The sequence below is a fragment of the Manis javanica genome, chromosome 17 (genome assembly GCF_040802235.1).
Source record: "Manis javanica isolate MJ-LG chromosome 17, MJ_LKY, whole genome shotgun sequence".
Classification (NCBI taxonomy): Eukaryota; Metazoa; Chordata; class Mammalia; order Pholidota; family Manidae; genus Manis; species Manis javanica.
The window spans coordinates 53,594,295-53,614,055 of record NC_133172.1 but is presented as its reverse complement, the minus strand read 5'-3'; the positions used below and the strand labels follow the sequence as shown (position 1 = coordinate 53,614,055).

Below are 19,761 nucleotides of genomic sequence, written 5' to 3'. Positions count from 1 at the left end.
CTGTCCACTGGGGAGCAGAGGGGCTTCCCCGACACCATGTAAGAGAGGAAAGAGAAGGAAATACTGGGGGCAGAGACAGGACACAACCTTCCCAGCAGCTGGTTCTCCAGCTGAGCAAAAGTTACCAGAGTGCATGTAGCTGAGACACATTGGTAAGTGGACCACCCACATGTATCCAGAATCTTTTGGCTGAGCAAATAAATAAGAGATAAAGAGAATAGGAGCATGTGTTTCCGGAGAACTGAGTAGATCACACTTGTCAGATTACTTTGCAGGAACAATCTGGAATCATCAGGCTTCCCTAGGCTAAGGCCTTGTGGGGGAAGGAGGACATCTGGGACTGGGGACGCAGGGGTCCAAGGATGGGTCTGTAAGGAGAGTGCACCCAGGAAACTTGCCGTCACGTTGGGGGTCAGTCAATTCAGTCTCACCTCCTTCTTAGTCCTCAGACTTCCTGAGAAATCACAGAACTCACTTCCTAAGCATTGTTGTGACTTTACTCCTAGAAGCTGGGCCCAGTGACGTGGTCAGGGTGCACTCACTCAGATACAATGCCTGTTTTGGTAGCAGATGCAATTCTCTGATGAACATGGTTTGCAGACCAGACAAAGCACATGAGAATGGAACCCCAGAGAGCTGCCAGCAGCACAGCAGTAAAGGGAAGCTAGTCTACTCTGGAAAATGGCGAGAAGAAACCACAGATGGTCTCACATCTTTTAGGGAGGGTGTCCCTACCAATAGCAGCTGAAACTTTCTGAGCACTGACAATGTGACAGGCTCTGTGTTGAAGGGTTTTAGGTGCCACATCTTATTTTATTCTGGTAATAATCCTATGAGCCAGATCTATACCCATTTTATGGGCCAGAAGACCCAGGCTCTGCTGAACTGAGCAACTTGCCAAAGATTATATAGTGTAAGTGGCAGAAGCAGGCTTTGAACTCATGTTAACTGGGCTCCAAATCCTTATTCATAGCACGTCATGTCTGTGCTCACTGACAGAAGATGTCCATACTCATTTCGTCCACACAGCTGGGACATTAGGAGCACTTGGGTTTCTGGGAGTTTCCTGGCCTGATGATCCTATGCCCTGTTGTATTCACCACTCAGCCCTGAGGCAGCCCCAAGGTAGGGAGCAGCATGGCCTGGGTGGAGGATTAGGTGGCAGATCAGTGCACTTAAGCCCTGAAGGGAGACCACATGCTGCTCGGACCCTGCCAAGGAGCGCAGGAGAACACCATGTACACCAATGGCACAGACCCCCACCCGCAGGGAGAGGTGGCAGCGCTCCAGACCCTCTGCAGCCAGGGGTGTGAACAGGCAAAGGCTGCATCTCCCAACCAGCTGTCCAAGGAAGTAACGGGGCAGAAGAAAGGGCAAAGGACTATCCGAACGACCCGAGAGACTTCAGGATGCCGCAGACCTGACCCCTGCCTTCCTTCTTCATCTCACTCCCCTTCCTCTCCAACCAGGGCAGCGAGACCCCACAACAGCTGGGCTCCTCTGCACCACTCAGACGCTCCTGCCACATGGCAGGATGGAGACACTGCCCAGAGCCATGTGAGGTTGGGAAGACCCTCACTCAGAGACTAACCCTGGCAAGCCCTTACCATTGTAGGAGAGGCGAGGTTTGCTCAGACACATTATAAAGTGCATTTCCATCTCATCGGAAGCCACAGACTTGGAGCAAATGGGGCACTTGAAACCTGAAAGAGAAGGAAACAGGATGAAACGTTTTCTCTGAGCAAACTATACCTATAATCAATGCGACACTCAAATGCCTGTAGCCATGTGGGTTTGAATCAAAAAAGATAGGCCCAAGACCTGATTTTCCCTTCATTAAGTCATGCAAAATTTTGTTATTTTATCACAACTCCCATTTTTTCCCCTAGTGTTCTCCCAGTCATATGCCCCTCACTGAAGTTTATCAGCATCACTGACAGCTGATATGAGTTTTAATTTCTTCTGGATGCTTTCCCATGGGGGTCTAGTGGGCAGTGGGCATAGGCACCAAATCATAGGCAACTAAATAAAATCAGTCTTAGAAACCACCTTAACCACTGGGCTGGATCGTGTATGGGATGAACGCCTGCAGTCTCCAGTGTTCCATCCCTCACTCGCTCTGCCTCATCATCCATGACCAGGTGGCACCTCCCTCCCTCACCCAGAGCACCTTTGCCCCCCTGTGGCTAAAGCAGCTGTCCTCTGAGAGTGTGCGAGCAGCAGGGTGGCCATACAGAGTGCTCCCAAGTGCTGTATGTCTTAGCCATATGCCATTAAGAATAACAGGTGTTTTACAACGCTGAGCGAACACAGGGTGTTAGGACCCCATTCTATTCCCAAAGAAGTTTGGACTGCTTATACACCCAAGTTTCATCAAGTTGTATCAGTACTGAAGATTTTGGTTGAGAATTTTCTGTGTTGAACTCAATTAAGCAAACATTGATTAAGTCCCTTCATTTTTTGTTAACTTTTTTGTAGATAAACACAGACAAACTATTTCCAATTTCCCCCATTTTAATTGTATGGAAACAATTTTCAAGTGGATTGCCATTCTACCAAAAAGATCCAAAACTTAATTATTTGTCCGTATTTTACATACCACAGCTTTTCCCTTTTGTGATCCTAATTCCTACCTACCCAGCCTGGATTTCCTAGGTCAAATACAGCACATCTAAATATTGTTGTGAAGATTTGACTAATTCTATTGATCATTAGTCAAAATGCCCCACACACAGCTTCACTGACTGCTGGTAATATCTGTCAGCAACATTTCTTCTGAAACAGATAAAAAGCTGACATTTGTGTTGACCGCCAGTTGCTCCTGGACAGAGGAGGAGGTCACACCCTTAGCAGTGTCCTTCCTGGGCCTCGCACATTCTGTTTGGAAAGTCCTGGACTCTGACAGCTGGTGGTGCTGAGACAGGAAGCAAGCTGGCTCCCATGTCGCTATGTACTTTGCTTAAAGTCTTCTCCAAACCATCCTCTTCTCAGTGACAACGCTCCAAACACAGGACCAGACAGAAAATCCAGGGTCTGGCTAACTGTGGACAGTGTGGACCTTGGACTCTGTGGCATAGTCCCCGTTCCCCCAACTCCTTTCCTCAAAGATCTTTAGCATCTAAGCGTCTCAGCTATAAAGTCTTGGAAGTGTTATCAACCCAAGGATTCCGGCCAAGCTTTGGGTAAGGGCTGTCTTTTCTGATCTCTGGGTGGTTCCAAACGCATTAACAACACAACCGGAAGACTGAAAAAACAAAACAAACCATGGCGCCGGAGGGTCCATCCTTAGTTTTCTGGCAAAACTAGATCTCCAATGTGCCAGGCTGATTCTTTTCTAACCCAGTTTCAACAGACCCAGTGTTCTACACATGGTGAACAGGTGAGTAATGAATTTGAGTCTTACAGATGAGAATGTCTTCACATCTAACCTAAGCACCTCTGCACCCTTGGGTCTGCCCTCATGCCTGTACCCTGCAAACAAAACAATACTCACATCAAATAACATCCCACAGAATGACCTCCATTGGAGATTGTCTCATTTTCTTCAATTCAGCTAGTCACCTTCTCTTCCTACTCAGAATACCAAGGTTTTACAACATTTTAGGTGACTGTAAGATACTCACACTTTTAAAATTTGCTAAGTTAGTACCTCTCTGCAGGCTGAGGACTCAGGACTGGGGGCAGGCCAGGACGGCTGTGTATGGGACCAGGTCCTCTAACACCAGGCCCGGATGCAGCCCCTGGGAGGTGTTAGAGTGATTTGTTAGTAACAAAAGGCCTTACACCTTGCACATTACTCACTACTCTGATAACTTAGAACACATTCACAGTTAGTGCAAGAGTAGCATCAGTCAATCCTTGTACCCAACCCATTCCTTGAGTGCTGGAGAGGGAGTTGAGTTACAGCTAAGGTACCGGGAAGCAGGCCACCCAACAAGAGGACTACAAGGGAATGTCACTGGACATCTATATTCCAGAGAAAAACAAGTTGAGACTCACAGGTTTAGACCAGTCCCCTCACTGTACAGATAAAGAAAGAGGTCCCAGTGAGGCCATGAGGCCAAACAACTAAAAGGACAGTGCTGGGACCAGAATCAGATTTCTTCCCTCCCAAACTAAAGTCCTTTTCCATCAGGGAAGAAAGAGCTGACCATAGATGTGATACTGTGATTTATAGTAAGAAATACATTTTTGGTCTTTGTCCTGTTTTTGACACAGAGCTCACGCAAAGCCTTGGAATTTCCTAACATAGTAAGACCAGTAATATTTCATCTTTTGTCATGGTTCCCCAAGTAGCTCCAGAGCAGTAAGGTGAAGGGCGTGTCTTGTTATTCATAACACACTGCAGTTTACATTAATGAGGTGACTTTTGGAAAGTCCCTTGGTAAAGTAAGGATGGGGGCTGGTTGCCAGGGGAGCCAACCAGCTGATGAGAGGATTGGAACTTTCAGGTCCCCCCCAACATGACCTCCGGGGAGGGGAGAGGGGCAGGAGATGGAGTTCTGTCACCAATGGCCAACTTAATCAGTCATGCCTATGAATGAAGTCTCCAATAAACCCTAAGGGCAGGGTTCAGAGAGCTTCCAGGCTGGTGACACCTGGACATTCGGACAGAATGATGCCCCTGCAGAGCACCTGGAAGGCTGCATCCTTTCTCATATACCTGGCCCTATATGTATGTCTTCCATCTGGCTGTTTCTGAGCTATATATCCTTTTAAAATAAAATGGTGATCTACTAAGTAAAAGGTTTCTCTGAGCTCTGTGAGCTGCTCTAGCAAATAAAATGAACTCAAGGAGGGAGTTGTGGGAACCCCCAATTAACAGCCAGTCAGGCAGAAGCACAGGGACAACCTGGGCTTGTGACTGGGGTCTGAAGTGGAAGCAGTCTGTGGAACCGAGCCCCTGGCCTGTGGGATCTGATGCTATATCCAGGCTGGCAGTGTTGGGATTGATTCAATTGCTTGGTGGCACGGGGAAAACACACCATGGGTTTTAAGAAAGAGGTGAGTTGGAGAGGAAGTGTCATTGTGGTAGGAAGAGAGACCCTCATTCCAGCAAAAGCACGGTTAATGTTACTTGTATCACCTACCTTTGGATTCTGGGGGAGTGGGTAAGGCTCAAGTCAGAGTCTATTGTGTGAGCAGGAAATACCAAGACGACCTGGGTTTTCCGGCTGCCAGACCTTGGCATGCAATCTACCCTCCCTAGACCATGGTTTCCTCACCTGAAAAACAGTTATTTACCTCACTTTGCAAGGATCAAGGGAGATAAGAAACCTGAAGGCACGCTAAAAGGACACTTTTCAAATGTACGGTGGCATCATCACCAAGCATGGCGGCACTAATGAGGAGGAAGGAATTGGAGGGCTGCAGGAAGGGTTCAGGGGGCTGAGATGCGGGTGATGGGCCAGCAGGGAACACAGGCTACAGGTCATGCTAGGAGGTAGCCAGTGGCCAGCTCTGCTAGTCCCATCTGTTTCCTTTGAAACTCTAGAGCACTGTGTGTGGTGTTTTCCATACCAGCAATATGGAACAATGGCCCCTATTTAACCTCTACAGCATCTACTCTTGGAGTAGATGATAAAAGCATTTTTCTAGCCATTACTGTGGGCAGCCACTGGGCTTACACGTCTTCTCATTTACCATGATATGAAGGGGTACTAACATTAACTCTATTTTGGAGAAGAGCGTACCAAAGTTAGAGTCTGGCCCCAGATAATGCAGCCAAAGGGCCAGCGCTGACTCACAACACCCAGGAAGCCTGACTGCCCTTGCTCACTAGGCTGGGTGACTGTCTGACTAGTATAGGAGGAGGAATTCATGGCAAAAAGAACATAAATGCTACCCAGATGCAAGATATTACTAAAAACTAACTTCAAATCTTCCATACTGTCCCCAATTTTTCCTGATGTATCCATGGTTCTAGATCATCCCATAAACTGAAACAATTGATAACTTTTCTGAGAATTCTGTTAATATAGAAGGACAGAGTCTGCTTTCCACTTGGCACTGAGTCTATTACTGGTGGTAAGACGCTGAGTTTGTAAATTATCTTTAAATGGAAAATGAAGGGCAAAAGTAAGAGGGATGGAAAAATATGGAGCACGAAGGGGAAAAAACTAACGTCCCCCACCTTCTTTCCTGCAAGGTCATCCAATGGTCAAGATGGGTTCTACCAATCTACTGCCCCAATCTGTTCTCATAATGTGTCCAGTCACGATTCAGCACCAAGAGCCCTACAGAATGATAAATACTGTGACTTTTATGAGCTATCTGAAGGCTAAAATATCCAGGAAAGTTTGATGCCCTTTTGGAAAAAAGTCCAAACTCAATTAAAATCAACCCCTGCAAACAAAGATAACCCAAAAGTCCACAAAGTCATCCAATTGGCTTGATTTTGTCAATGTCCTGAGACCTTCATCAGCATTCGCTAAGTGTGTGGAAGAATGCTTTATTTTTCTGAGAAAGCTACAGGTGGAGCCTGTGGGACGTCCCCTACAGCACCTGAGCCCAGATGGCCCACAGCACCCTAGGAGATGGGCAAGGAGACAGCAAGTGCCTCGGTGGCCTTTCCCAGGACCCCAACCCCTACCGTCTACTTCCTTCCAGGGGCGGCACCCCCCACACTGCTGTGTCTCTCGTATTTGCCACTGACAGAATGCAGAGAGGCTTTGGCTAGCTCAGGCTTACCAGCCAAGTCTGACACTGGTTCCCCTCCGCCATTGTCTGCTCCCACCAGGCTGGGGCTGAGGCAGGAAAGTGACACGGATCCTAGTTCTCTTCTGCCAACCTCTCAAAACGAGGAAGGAATGTATGACAGAGCACCTTGGGGAATTTGTCAGCAACTGCCCGATTCTGTGCTGGGTGGGCTCCACCAACCCTTTACCTGCTGCTACAGGATCCCTCCACTCCAAACCTCCAAACCAGAGGAGAGAATGGAGACCTCACTTCCATCTTTCTTCTTACCATGGGATCAACTCGACGTTATACAGCCAGAAGAGCTGAGGAGAGTCCAGCTGTTTGCTGTCTTTCAACAGCACCTTGCCTACATGGGGGAATCCTGAGCTGGCCCAAAGTCCTGAGCTCCAAGAGAAGACAAGCCTGAATTTGCCACCTGTGTGGGGCCATGACCCGTTAGTGCCAGAAAACTCTTGCAGTGTCAGGGTAAGCCTACTGGCAAGGAAACCAGCAGTGACCCCAGGAATGTACACATGGTCATAGGCATGAGCATATTCCTGCATTAGGCTAATTAGGCCCCTCAGACTGTACCCAGTTTCCTGCATATGACTGGAGTAGCTGAGGCAGGACAGGGTCTAGCAGCTCAACTTACAACTTTCCCAATTCTCTACAACATTTATCTTGTGATATAAAGCGTTTCTCATTTTCGAAATCTGCAACTTCTCCTTTAAGACCTGATTTCTACGACGGGATGTGTGCTCTGCATGTTGCCCCAGTTCCCTCCTTGACCCTCCCTCCTATGATGTGCTATTTTAACACTGCCCCAGTTTTGCCTGTCTCTGGGATCACTGAAAGGGAGAAGAATCTAAAGAAGCAACCAGGGAAAAGGAAGCCACGCCATCCAGGCAGGGCCTCCTGTTCCAGGGAAGAGGGCTGATGCAGACTCCTCTCACCTAGGGGCTCAGAAGGCACCACCTGCAACGCTGTGTACCTACCACCCAGTTCCTAGTTTCCAGCCTGGATCTTTCCTGCTCATGCCCTGTGGTGCTTAGTATTGATAAAATGAGACTTGACTACATAAATTTGATTAAATGGGATTTATTACAAATGAAAGGTCAAGGGGTAACTCAGGATGACCTTCTTTTACATTTCTATACTGCAGATGTGTTCCCAAGAGCAGAGGCTGTAGGTATTGTATTCTTACACTCTCACTCTCTCACTCTCTCTCTCTCTCTCTCCATCACTACTGAGAAATAACTGGAAACCAATGCACAGTTTATGAGTTGATGAGGTGTTGACTGGTCACTCCTAGAACATTCTGGACTAGGGAAGGGCCCAGCAGTTCTGACTTTTGCCTCTTCAGCACCTCTCTTCTGGACTCAGCCTCTGAGGTTCTGTTCCAAGGGCTGGGGCTCACTTGTCAATCCAGGTGCTAAGAAAATTCTCTTAGGGAGACATCAGAAGAAAGCCACACTGATGCTTAAAGTGACTTAACATATTAGAGTATGTGTACGTGTGTGTGTAACATATGCTGTGATGCTTAACTTTATGTGCCAACTTGACTGGGCCACAGGGCGTCCAGAAGTTTGGTTGAACTTTATTTCTGGGTGTGTCTGCAAGGGTGTTTCTGGATGAGATTGCAATTGAACTGGCAGACTGAGAAAAGCAGACTGCAGTCCCCAGTGTGGGTGGGCTTCATCTAATCTGTTGAAGACCTGAACAGAATTAAAAGAAGAAAGAAGGGGAGATTTTGAGCTCTCTGACTGATCTGGGACACCGGGCTTCTCCTACCCTCAGACTGGCATGTCTACCATTGGTTTCCCTGGTTCTCAGGCCTTCAGACTCTGACTGACTAAAGCTGGTGGGCTTTCTTGGGTCTTCCATTTGCAGAGAGCAGATCATGGGACTTAACACCTTCCAAAATTGCATGAGCCAATTCCTTATATTCTTTCTTTCTATCTATCTTTCATCTATCTCCTATTGGTTCTGTTTCTTTGGAGAGCCCTAAGACATCTGTTTATTAAAATGCCAAATAATAAAATTTAAGACACTGACAACATCAAAAGTTGGTAAAGATGTAAAGCAAATGGAACTCTCCTATACTGTTGGAAAGAATATATAATGACACAGTCACTTTGGGAAATAGTTTGGTAGTTCTTTATGAAAACAAAACAGATACCTAGTCTGACCTGTGCCATTTGACCCAAATAGTCATTTAAATATTTACCCAAAAGAAATGAAAATATTTGTCTACCAATAGATGTTTATGAGAATGTTCATCACAGCTTTACTCATAACAAGCAAAACCAAAAATTACCTACTATCCATCAACAGAATGGGTAAACTGTGGTTAATCTTGGAATACAATCAATAAAGAGATACATGCAACAACACAGATGAATATTAAAAACATACTCAGCAAAGGACAAGAAAGAGCATATACTTTGATTCCAATTACATGAATTTCTAGAGCAGAGAAAAACTAATCAACCGTGGAAAAAATCAGAACAGGAGCTATCTCTGTGATGGAGTTGGGCCAGAGATTGACTGAGAAAGGTATAAGAGAACTTTCTGGGGTGATGAAAATGTTCTATACCATAAGGAGGGTTTGAATTACTATCTTTCTTCCTTCCAGCTATATAGTATAGTAGGCCTGCACTTCCTGCTCCCTTTGAAGTTAAAGTCGGGTTTATGATTTGCTTTGGCCATTGAAATGTAAGCAGATGTAATGTATGTACTTCCAATTGGATTTTAAGAACTAGTTCATGATTTACTGTATTACCTGCACTACTGCACTGAGATGAAGCTTCTATCGCCTTGGGTTCCTAAGCAACAGCAATGGGCAGAGGCCCTTTGACCTACACTGGATACTGCAGCTTGGGGGAAATAATAATTTGGTTGAGATAGCTACTGAGCTTTGGGACTTTCTGTTATTACATTATAATCTGGTACTAGTCTGTTCTGACTGATACATCATTCCTCTATCTTTTTCTCCTTCTAGGACTCCTATTACTCCTAAGTCAAGTGTCTTGGTTCCATCTTCCAGGTCTTATCTCTTCCTCCCTAACTTCTATGCCTTAGTATTTTCTCAGGTGCTCAGCCTTTCTAACTCCTTCTGGACCCTGTCTGCAAAGAGGTAGATAATTGGCATTGGAAGTTAAAGAGATGAGACATGCATTCCAGCCACTATCTTCCCAGAATCTTCTATGCCTAGATAGTCGTATCCTGCTTTTTAAATATGGATACTTCCTTTTATCAGCAGCCATCTACACACTTGTCATTTTCAATGCCTATATGTTCTATACTGATATACTGTGCTTAGTTATTTTCATCTCTGGGTGTTTGGATTATCAATTTTTACCTACTATAAAGATTCTCAAAGTAGTGATTTCCACTCTCTACTCTAGTAGGGGATATCCCACCCCAACATATTTTTGCTGTTTCTAGATTCTAAGGTGACTGGTCTGGCAGAAAGAAAGTAATTTTAGGAGTTAGAAGAAACAGACTCTCTCAATCCTAGCTAGATGGCCTTGTATAAGCTACTTAGCAATATTTGTGTAGCACCCAGTACGGTTCTAAAGCCCAACCAAATGGATGTATGAGTGTTCTGTGCAGAGAAAACCATGTGATATGTGGGGTGGCCATTTTGCCAGGCTGCATACAATGTAACTTGAATATACTGAGGCTTGCCGATAAATCTGCCTATTTGAGAAACTCAAAAATTTTTTAGGCAAAGAAGTGAAAGATAAGCTGTCCCACATAATGTATTTTGTGGACTCTAAGATGCCATCAATTTTAAGAGGCCCCATTATGAACCTACAAGAGAGAAAAAGAAGTTGCCTATTATAATTTTAAGATGTGATTATATGACACATCCTGATTTTAGAGTTAAGTTACGATATGTATGTGCCTTAGAATCAATGAATATATGGAAAAATACATATGTGCGTATTTTAAAAATATATATAGATTGAATCCCAATCACATATCCAATAAATTTATTCCTGTTCATCTACTGCAAATGAGAACAGGCTCCATGAAGATATCTACAGTGGGAACAAAGGCAAGAACTGCAGGGTGTGCACATAGTATGTGCCTGATGACGTCAAACCCACCCTACCGCTACAGCAAGTCCAGACAGGTGGAGCCCGACAACAGCATTCCAGCCAAGTGAAGAATGGAAAAACATTTGCCAGGAGCAGGAGCAATGGCTACTCTTCAGTCCTGTTCTCTCTGACCCTCTAACCCATTGCTTCTGGAGGCCCTGGAAGAACTGTTCAGGAAGGCATATGATGGGGACAGGGGGACATGGGGATGTGAGGGGCTGATGACCTGAGCCTGGGCAGGTATAAGTATGAAAAAGATGAAAGCCTCAGTGTGAGTGTGATCAAGTCCTCAACTAGTGGCCAGGGAAGATGAATGTGAAATTATAACCGTTTGTCACCTGGCTATCAATCTTGGGCAAATTTAGAGGCATCCAATCATGATTCAGAAAGTGTGGATGTAGTCTCCAGATGAACATTTGCATTTTCTTTGGAGATGTCTTATTTAAAGGATGGCCCATCTGTTGAAAGAGGAAAATCATATCCAAAGGGTCAAGCCAGAATTTCTTTAAATTCGTAGATATTGGGAATTAGGGATTACCTATAAGCTAGGCAACAGGATAGGCAGGTTTGGACAGGAAATAACTTGTCAGTTAGCTGAATACCGTGCTTTCCTCTCAATGGCCACCCCAGGTTCATTTCAATCACAGCACACGACATACCTATGCCCCTGGGGACCCAATGCCCACAGCTGCTGCTCGAGTGGGCAGAAATGCCCAGCTTTTTCCTCACAAACTGAACAGCAAGGAGTGGGGCCAAGGACTACTTCCCCTTAAGACCAAGGGGACAATAAAATCTGATCTTTAAGCAAAAAAGGTAGTTATCAGCCCCAGAGGATTCATGAATTGATTAGAAACAGAAGGGAGCCTCATTCTTCCAATCCCAGAGAGGCACTGTCTGAGCAGGACACCAGCCATGCAGGAGCCTTGCTACTTCCCCGGTAGCACATGCCCTCAGCTGACCTGCCCAGAGAAACAGGACTGTGCTGGGAACCACCCTATTGCTGGCTTGTTTCTCCTCTGAATATATTCTTTTTCAAGTCTCGGGGTCTTTACCAGTATACTTAAAAATTCCAACCTTTACATAACTGCTTTTTTAATGGAGAGATAGAGAGAGAGAGAGAGTAGGTGGAGTTGGAGGAGAAAAGTATATTCTATACAGGACCTTACAATTATTTCTGGGTTCCTGAAGACACTGTCCACATTGCTGATAGAGATATTTCACTGACAAGAAGGAAAAGACTTGAACACACTACTAGCTCAGGTTCAGCCAGTATCTGCCTCACCAGGCAAATGGACATGACATTCACATCTAAGTGACTGCTCATATAGAAAAACACCATTTGCCTGGCACTGTGAAACTTGCATGTATTGATGCCAACAGCCCTGGCTTTCATGTCACTGGAGGTCTGCTAGAAGGCTCCTCCATGGCTCCCAATATCTCAGGATACAGAACACATGCTGCTGTATTCACTTAATAAAAACCATCAGCTCCAGCGTGGCCCCTGGCACACAGCAACATTGCAGGGTGTGCCTGGCTATCTGGCAGAGTAAACACTGGCTGGCAGCTTGCCTGGCCCTAGACCGGGTCCCTTCTCAGCAGGGCATCCTTTGCTTAGAGTACCTCCAACACAGAAGTAGACGGAAGCAGGAACTCAGAGGACATAGTTGTATAGGCCACAACTGTGCTCTGAAACGGCATCTACAGAGGAAGAAGCCAGAAGAATAGAATGGGGTTGTTTTTAAAAGCCTAACTTCAATGGAGCAATCATTCCTATCAGAGGGAACTATCAGGGTAAGGGAAGACCTTCATGTTTCAACCCTTGCTTTTCTGTCATCCTTGGCTATCGGTACCTTAGAGAAAGAGATGGAAAGATTCTAGAGAGCTATGAGGCCTGACCAATGAGTTAAAAAGGATTTCCCAGAGACCTGCAGACACAAAGCATGAGTAAGAAGGATAATCAATTCTAAGCTCCTTGAAATACTGAATGACCCCTCCAAGCCACATAAAGTGTGCTACCGTACTGGCTTTCTTCACCTCTGCTTCAGATGAGGTCTGGGAGACAAAAATGGGAGGAGAAGCGGTGGAGCAAGAGGAAGACACTCTAGGGTGGTAAGCAGGAACATGACAAGAGCTCATGAATCTTTATTCATGACAGTAGCTCCAGGGTTAAGAAAGTCAGGGATCTCCTAATGATAAGCAATCTGGCTGGCAAGCAAAAAATCTGTAATATGATATAATATTAAAACCAAGTGCATGTAGTGGACAAAAATATTAAGTCAGTAAGCAGACTGTATTGGACCTTAGACATACATGTTTCTGAAATGGGAGGACCACATAAACTGGGAATGCCTTCTTCATTTTTACATTTTTGCCTTGATGACTATTTTTCCACAGATTGTGACATTCCTTCATTTCAAATCAGCACACAACTTCCCAAGATACTGGCATCAGCAACCTAAACATTGACAAATACCACTTACTGAAATCTGTGGAAGATAAGAGAATTAAAAAACAAGCAGCCAAACAGAATGGAACAATGTAGATCCGGACTCAGAATTCTAGCATCCAAGTCATGAGTTTTGTGGCCAAGGGCAAGCTGCCTGATCTTCCTGAGCTTCCACGTTTTTTGTCTATAAAACAGGAATCATTTTACTGGTCTAGGCATAAACGAAACATGTATGTAACAGCTATTCAAATCTGTGGTACGTAGAATACAGGTCTCCCAAAGATGTCCACATCCTAATCCCTGACACCTGAGATGTTACATGACAAAAAGGGCTTCACAGATGTGATAAATGAAGGATTTTTAAATGGGAGAGTATTCTGGATTATCCAGGTGGGCCCAATGTAATCACAAATTTCCTTATAAGGGGAAAAAAGAGAGGAGAGTCAGGGAAACAGATATGAGAGAGAAGTTTAAAGATGCTAGGCTGCTGGCTTTGGAGGTGGACGAAGAGGCCATAAGCCAAGAAAAGCCAGCAGCCTCTAGAAGCTGGAAAAGGCGAGGAATAGGTTCTCCTCCAGGACCTCAGAGGAAATGCAGTACTGCCAAAACCTTGATTTTAGCTCAGTCAGACTGTCTCAGACTTTTGCCTCCAAAATTGTGTGAAAATTTGTGTGGTCAACTTTGTGATAATTTGTTGTAGCAGGAAAGGAAGCCAACGTAAAATGTTCCAGGAGACAAGGTTGTTCCCCTATATTAAAAGGGGGGACTTTAATTTTAAAGGAGTATTAATTGGGGGGTTCCTTGGTTCTACTAAAAATTACTCAAGCATGGCATCCTCTCTTGGGGCACCACTGAAAACTGTAGTTATTTGCCACACTCAAGTAGCATGAGCAGCTAAGTCAGTCAGTCAGTCTGTCTGTCCATTCATTTTTATTTTTATTATTAAGTAGTAAGGAAACATGGAAAAACATAAATACAATTTCTACCCTCAAGGAACTGATGATAGCAGAAGAAAAGATAAAGCCCCAGAGCTCTCATTCCTTCATTATTCTCACAAGCCAGCAGTGACTGTCTGATGAATACATCTGACATGTAGCTTCTTGACCTGGACGCTCCTGGAATGGACATCAGAGGATCCACCAATGTCCTGAAATGACAAGCCAGGTTCTGTGGTAGGTGTGTGTTTCTGGGGAATAGAGCCACAGATTTAGATTATCAAAAGGGTTTGGGCTTGTAACCCAAAAACCTCAGAACAATCTGTATAACAAGAGAAAGATAATAAAAGATTAAAGCATGTTATAACAGCTATTCTGAGACCAATCCAAATATTTGTGACTTACTTTTAGTATGGAGAACAGGGAACTCTAAGGGAAAAAGAAAATGGAACCAGGTCCTCCAGGGCTCTACCTCATGATCAGGATCATTTAATATTTGATAAAACATATTAGAGCCATTTACAAATTGCACTAAAGACATCTTCCCTCTCTACACAGCCAGCATTCATACGCTAGTCCCTGTCTTACACAACACTCTCTCAGCGCCATCCACACCTTCAGTGATTGCTCCATTTACAGCAAAAAGTGCCTGCAAAGTTATCCGCAATGGCCTTCTTCTCTTCCTCTCCTTCCATTCCTTCTTCAAATATGCCAATCCCCCCAAATCACCCTTACCAAGGTTACCAATGACCTCCACATGGTGGTATCCTGAAGTCAACTCTCCAACAATCAGCAGCACCCAAGAAAGGTGACCCTCCTCTTCCCCCTCCACTAAACCCACGTGTTGCCCATGCTTTCTGGTCCCCCCCATGATGCTCCTGACACCTGCTTTCCTTCTCACTCCCTTAGAACCCCACCTGAAACAGCCACCACTCTAGATCTACGTCCCCACCCAACGTGCTGCCTTTTCTTCTTAGCACTCAGCACCACTGCACCGGCCACTGCCCACTAACGTATAAGCTCCTGGAAGGCAGTCCTTTCCTTCTGCAGTCTCCCCGGAGCGTGGCATATGATAGGCCTTGAAGTATGTGTTGGATGAAAGAATATCAATTTGTGGAACTGGGAGAAAAAGGCCTCACTCTACAAGTGGAAAGAGATAACAAATTCAGGGTATGTCAAGCTGTCGTTTGGGTTCATTCCCAGCAAGGCTACCTTCTACCACTTGAGGTTCCAGCAGTTGCCACACCACAGTGAGGGTTAAATAGGATGGTACAGTGTGTTTGAGGCAGTGATGATAAATAACCCACTGTGGTCATGTTGCTTCCTGCCTAGCCCGTGGTTCCAACAGGGGTGCAGATAACAATCACACGTGTGTGCAGAGACTGCAGGCACCCCTGCCCCCGGCACTGTGCTGTGCAGGAGATGTGAGGACATCTTCTTCAGCTGCCACCTGGGTAGGCCTTGAAAGTCCTGGGGGCAGGAAAAAGGTCAGCAGCCCTGCCCCCAGGCAAAACGAAGTTGAGCTGGGCTAGAACACTCTCGGGTTTCTCATTCCTCCTACGGACAAGAGCCGGCAGGGTCTCTCTACCTATTCCTCCGGCCCTGCCCTTAGGTGGAAGTGCCCAGCACATGGGAGAGTAGCACTGGGTGACCTGGGCCTCCTATCCCACGAAGGGGCTGCCTAGGGACCCAGCAGCCACTGGAGTGGGGACTTCTGCATGCTTTCAGCAGTCTGGCAGATATACTTCCTTAAACAAAACAGCAAACTTTTGATTTTGAAAATTCTCAAACAAAACAACAGAATACAATGAGCTCCCAGATACTCATCACCCAGCTTCAACAATGATCAACTCAGGATCAGTCCTGGTGTCTCACTTTCCCCTGGGGTCTCCATGTCTTGGTTTGCGGGTACCTTGTTGTCCTAGTGTGATTAATAGTCTCTCTTCTAGTCTCATACATGCCTGGGACTGCATAATTAATTATATGGTCACCTGGTGTTCACTTCCACCTACTCCCCCTTGCACCTGGATTATTTTGAAGCAAATTCCAGACATAAGTCCATCCATAAATATTTTATAATACCACAGATTTTAATACAGCTTAACAGCCTTTAGACCCAATTTATGAAGCACTGTGCTGCTTCCTCTCAACACTCTTACTGGAGGCTTTCATGTCCATAAACAGGGAGTCAAAAAGGGGCTCTGTGCTGTGCACTTGCAGGCGGGCCCTCCACACCCACCCTGTGGGATGACTGCATGGCGCAGCTTGTGCAGGCGCTGGCACGCACGTCGAGAAGCTAATGTGCACTTTTGTCAGCCTGATTCCACTGTATGGCCTTCTTTGTTACCTCATGCTGCCTCCATACAAGAGGCCAAGAAACAGTCATGGACCACAGGATCCCAGAAACTTCAGCAGCCATGGCTCATTTTATACAAGGACATAGGAGGAGCACTGTGAGTTTGAACAATTCAGAGAGAAGGACTCAAACTTCAAGCTGATCCACAAGAAAATAAAACCCCAACCTTTGTCTCTGCTCTCTGGACCGTATCACTGCAAGCTTCTAGAGCCAGGCTAAAAGCTGGGGCAGTCTAAGCAACTGACCTTCTGGCACTTAGAGAATATAGGAGAGAGATGGGACACAATCATCTTTTGAGTCCTCAGCAGAAATGATTCCAGAAAGTTCACTGGTCTGTGATCCAGCAAGCCCATTTCTGGGTATGTTTCCCAGAGAAATCCTCCCACGGGCCAATCTGAAGATAGCACAAGATGTTCAGCACAGCACAGAGCTGGGCAGAAGTTGCAGGCAGCCCAGATGGTGAATGGGGAGTAGATGAGCGCACCGTAGAGCACGTGTGCAGCGAGCAGCAGCAAGGACCACATGCACACACAGGGTAGACCTGAACACAGGGCCCGTTAAAGAAAGAAACAGGGGGATCTGTAGCACCAAGCCATTGACTTAAGTTAAAAACACATACACATGATTAACTAAAATCCAAAACAAAAAACAAAAATAAAAACCCCATTTATGCACACAGAGCAACAATTTGTAATACAACCATAAGAGAATACACATCAAACACATTTGCATGGTTGGCTAAGGAGGGGAGGGAATTGGAGAGTAGGACTAAAAGGGAGTAAATCAACATGCAAAGGAATAAACCGAAGAGAACAGCCTTGCCCAGACAATGATAATATGCTACAAACTGAGGAACAGTATTAACTCAGCTCTCTGTACCAGAAGGCTGTCTAAAAAAAAAAAAGGCTCGCCTCACTGTTGATCAATGTCCATGAAAAGAGGCCTAGACTCAATTGATGTTAATGCCTTCTTCTTCTCACCTAACTAGTTAAGGTTGACAAATGGCCCAGGACCTGGGAGGGAGAAAGCAGGGGGACTGAAAGAGGGCGCCCCACTTCTTCCTGTTTGCACAGGGTTGAATGGCAGAGGGTGGGACTCATTACTGGACTAACACAGTCCCTGCATCTCAGAGGTGAAGGCAGGTGGAGGGGCTTGAACAGAGTCCCATTCACTGCAATGCCTCCCCTCAAGGTGTGCGCCTGGGATCGCTGGTCCCAAGGCACCTACTTCCGGGTGGGTGACTCATGTCACAGCAATGTTTATATTTCTTACCTGCAAAAGAAGGGGGTTTAACGAGATATAATTTAACCCAAAATTGTTCCCTGCTTTGATACTCAGTGCTTGCATTTGTATGTGTGTGTGTGTGTGTGTGTGTGTGTGTGTGTGTGTCCTATGATTCAGCTAGGCCGATGTATTAAACTGTGTTAATGCTCAGTGTTTTGCATACATCACTGTCTCTAGCAGCTGGACACTGCAGGCTGAACCCACTTTCTCCATTTTACTGAGTTTACTAAGTGCCAGGCACTGATGAGCATACAAGGCAGAAAGGGCTCCTTCATGAGCTAAAGCTCTGATGAGGGGGTACACACAAGCACATGGGGCAAGTGCACTGCCTCATAATCACTATTATGATGGGAACATGACAAGGTGCCAAATGGAACTGAGACGGCAGTGATGCCAGGAAATGCTTTCTGTACGAAGGGATATCTCAACTAAGCTGATGGTAAAGAATAAGCAAAAGCCAGCCAGGCAGTTAGGATTGGGGAGGGGAAGAGGGCAAGGAAGGAATGGGAGAAGAGGTTCCAGGCAGATGGGACCGCACGTGACAGGCTGTTCTTTCTAAGAACTAAAATGAGCATCAATGTAGCTGGATCAGAAAGGTAGACACCTATCACCAGAGGACAGTGAAGAAGACTGTATTTTCCAAAAATGGCCTTAGGACAATTCCCAGTCCCTCATGGACCTCTAGAACTTTGCTGGTTTTTCATCAAGTGTTGGAGTCTATTTTCCCTCCCCTTGAACCTCGGTGGGCTTGTGACTGTTCTGACCAATTATGTACAGCCAAAATGCACGACCTCTGAGGCTAAGTCATATGAAAGATGCTGCGGCTGCCTAGCTCACTCCCAGGACCCTCCCCCTACTTTGAAAACCAGTCACCACGCTGTGAGGGTGCCTAGAACACATGGAGAGGCCACCCACATCAGCATTCTGGCTGACAGCCCTATGTGAGGTCTCAGCCAGAGCCAGGTGTGGGAGTGGACAGGTCATCAAAAGTTACACTGCTCAGCTTTCCAGATTTCTAGCAGAGGCCCCACATTATCATGGAGACAAGCTGCTCCTGCCATGCCCTATGCAAATACTTGACCATAGAATCTGTGAGCATAATAAACAGTTGTTTTATGCCTCTTAGTTTTGCAGTACTTTGTTATGCAGCCCTAGTACAAGAACAAATGGATGCATGGAGTGTACACACATAATGGGAAACCTTAGAGCAAAGCGAAGGGCAGGTCTACAGTACCTTACAGTATGGACATCTCTCACAAACATACTGTTGAGTGAAGGAAAAGGATGTAAAAGTATATACTTTATGATTCTGTCCACTTAAAGTAGAAATATAAGACAAATCTATGCTGTTACAAGTCAGGATAGCTGTTACCCGCTACAGGGGTAGTATTTGGAAAGGGGAAGGAGGGAGTCTCCTAGGATGCTGGGTACAGAGGTGTTTAGTTAGTGAAAAGTCATCAACATGCATACTTATGATGTAATACAAGCATTTTCCTATATATATGTTCAATTGTAATTACAAAAAATTTCCCAAGTTTTTTTTTTTTTTCAAGAGGTAGGCAGGGATCAGATTGGATAAGGCCTTCTAAAGCACACTGAGGATTTGGCGCATCGTTCCAGAAATACCACAGTTCTAAGAGGGACTATATTTTAGAAATACTTCTCTGGACACGGGGCAGTAACTAGACAGGGTTGGTCTAAACGCCCGCAGAGCAGTTAGGGCACTGCTGCAGTCATTCAGGCCAAAGGTGGTGTGAATGAAGAGAAGGGAGAAGCAGGCCTGTCCTGCTAGCCTGCCAACACCTTGTAAACCCCTACGCTATTGGGAATTCTGGATTGGCTGCCTAATGGGCCATATGGTGGACTCAGAATCCAGAGGGACATCTGGTTAACCTGACTCTGAACAATTATTTATCTTGATTACTGAGTTTTTTGACATCCCTTTGTAGTTTGTGC

The 19,761-nt window shown here is 45.5% G+C and overlaps 1 protein-coding gene across 2 annotated transcripts in view; it reads right to left on the bottom strand.

The window, feature by feature from the left end:
• The window catches only part of ZNRF1 (zinc and ring finger 1), an 86,814-nt gene that overhangs the window by 10,904 nt on the left and 56,149 nt on the right, over window positions 1-19,761 (bottom strand). For both annotated transcript variants that reach the window (XM_017653312.3, XM_017653311.3), the window contains exon 2: window positions 1,608-1,703. In XM_017653312.3, the coding sequence (XP_017508801.1) occupies window positions 1,608-1,703 (96 nt within the window). The remainder of the gene's footprint in view (window positions 1-1,607; window positions 1,704-19,761) is intronic.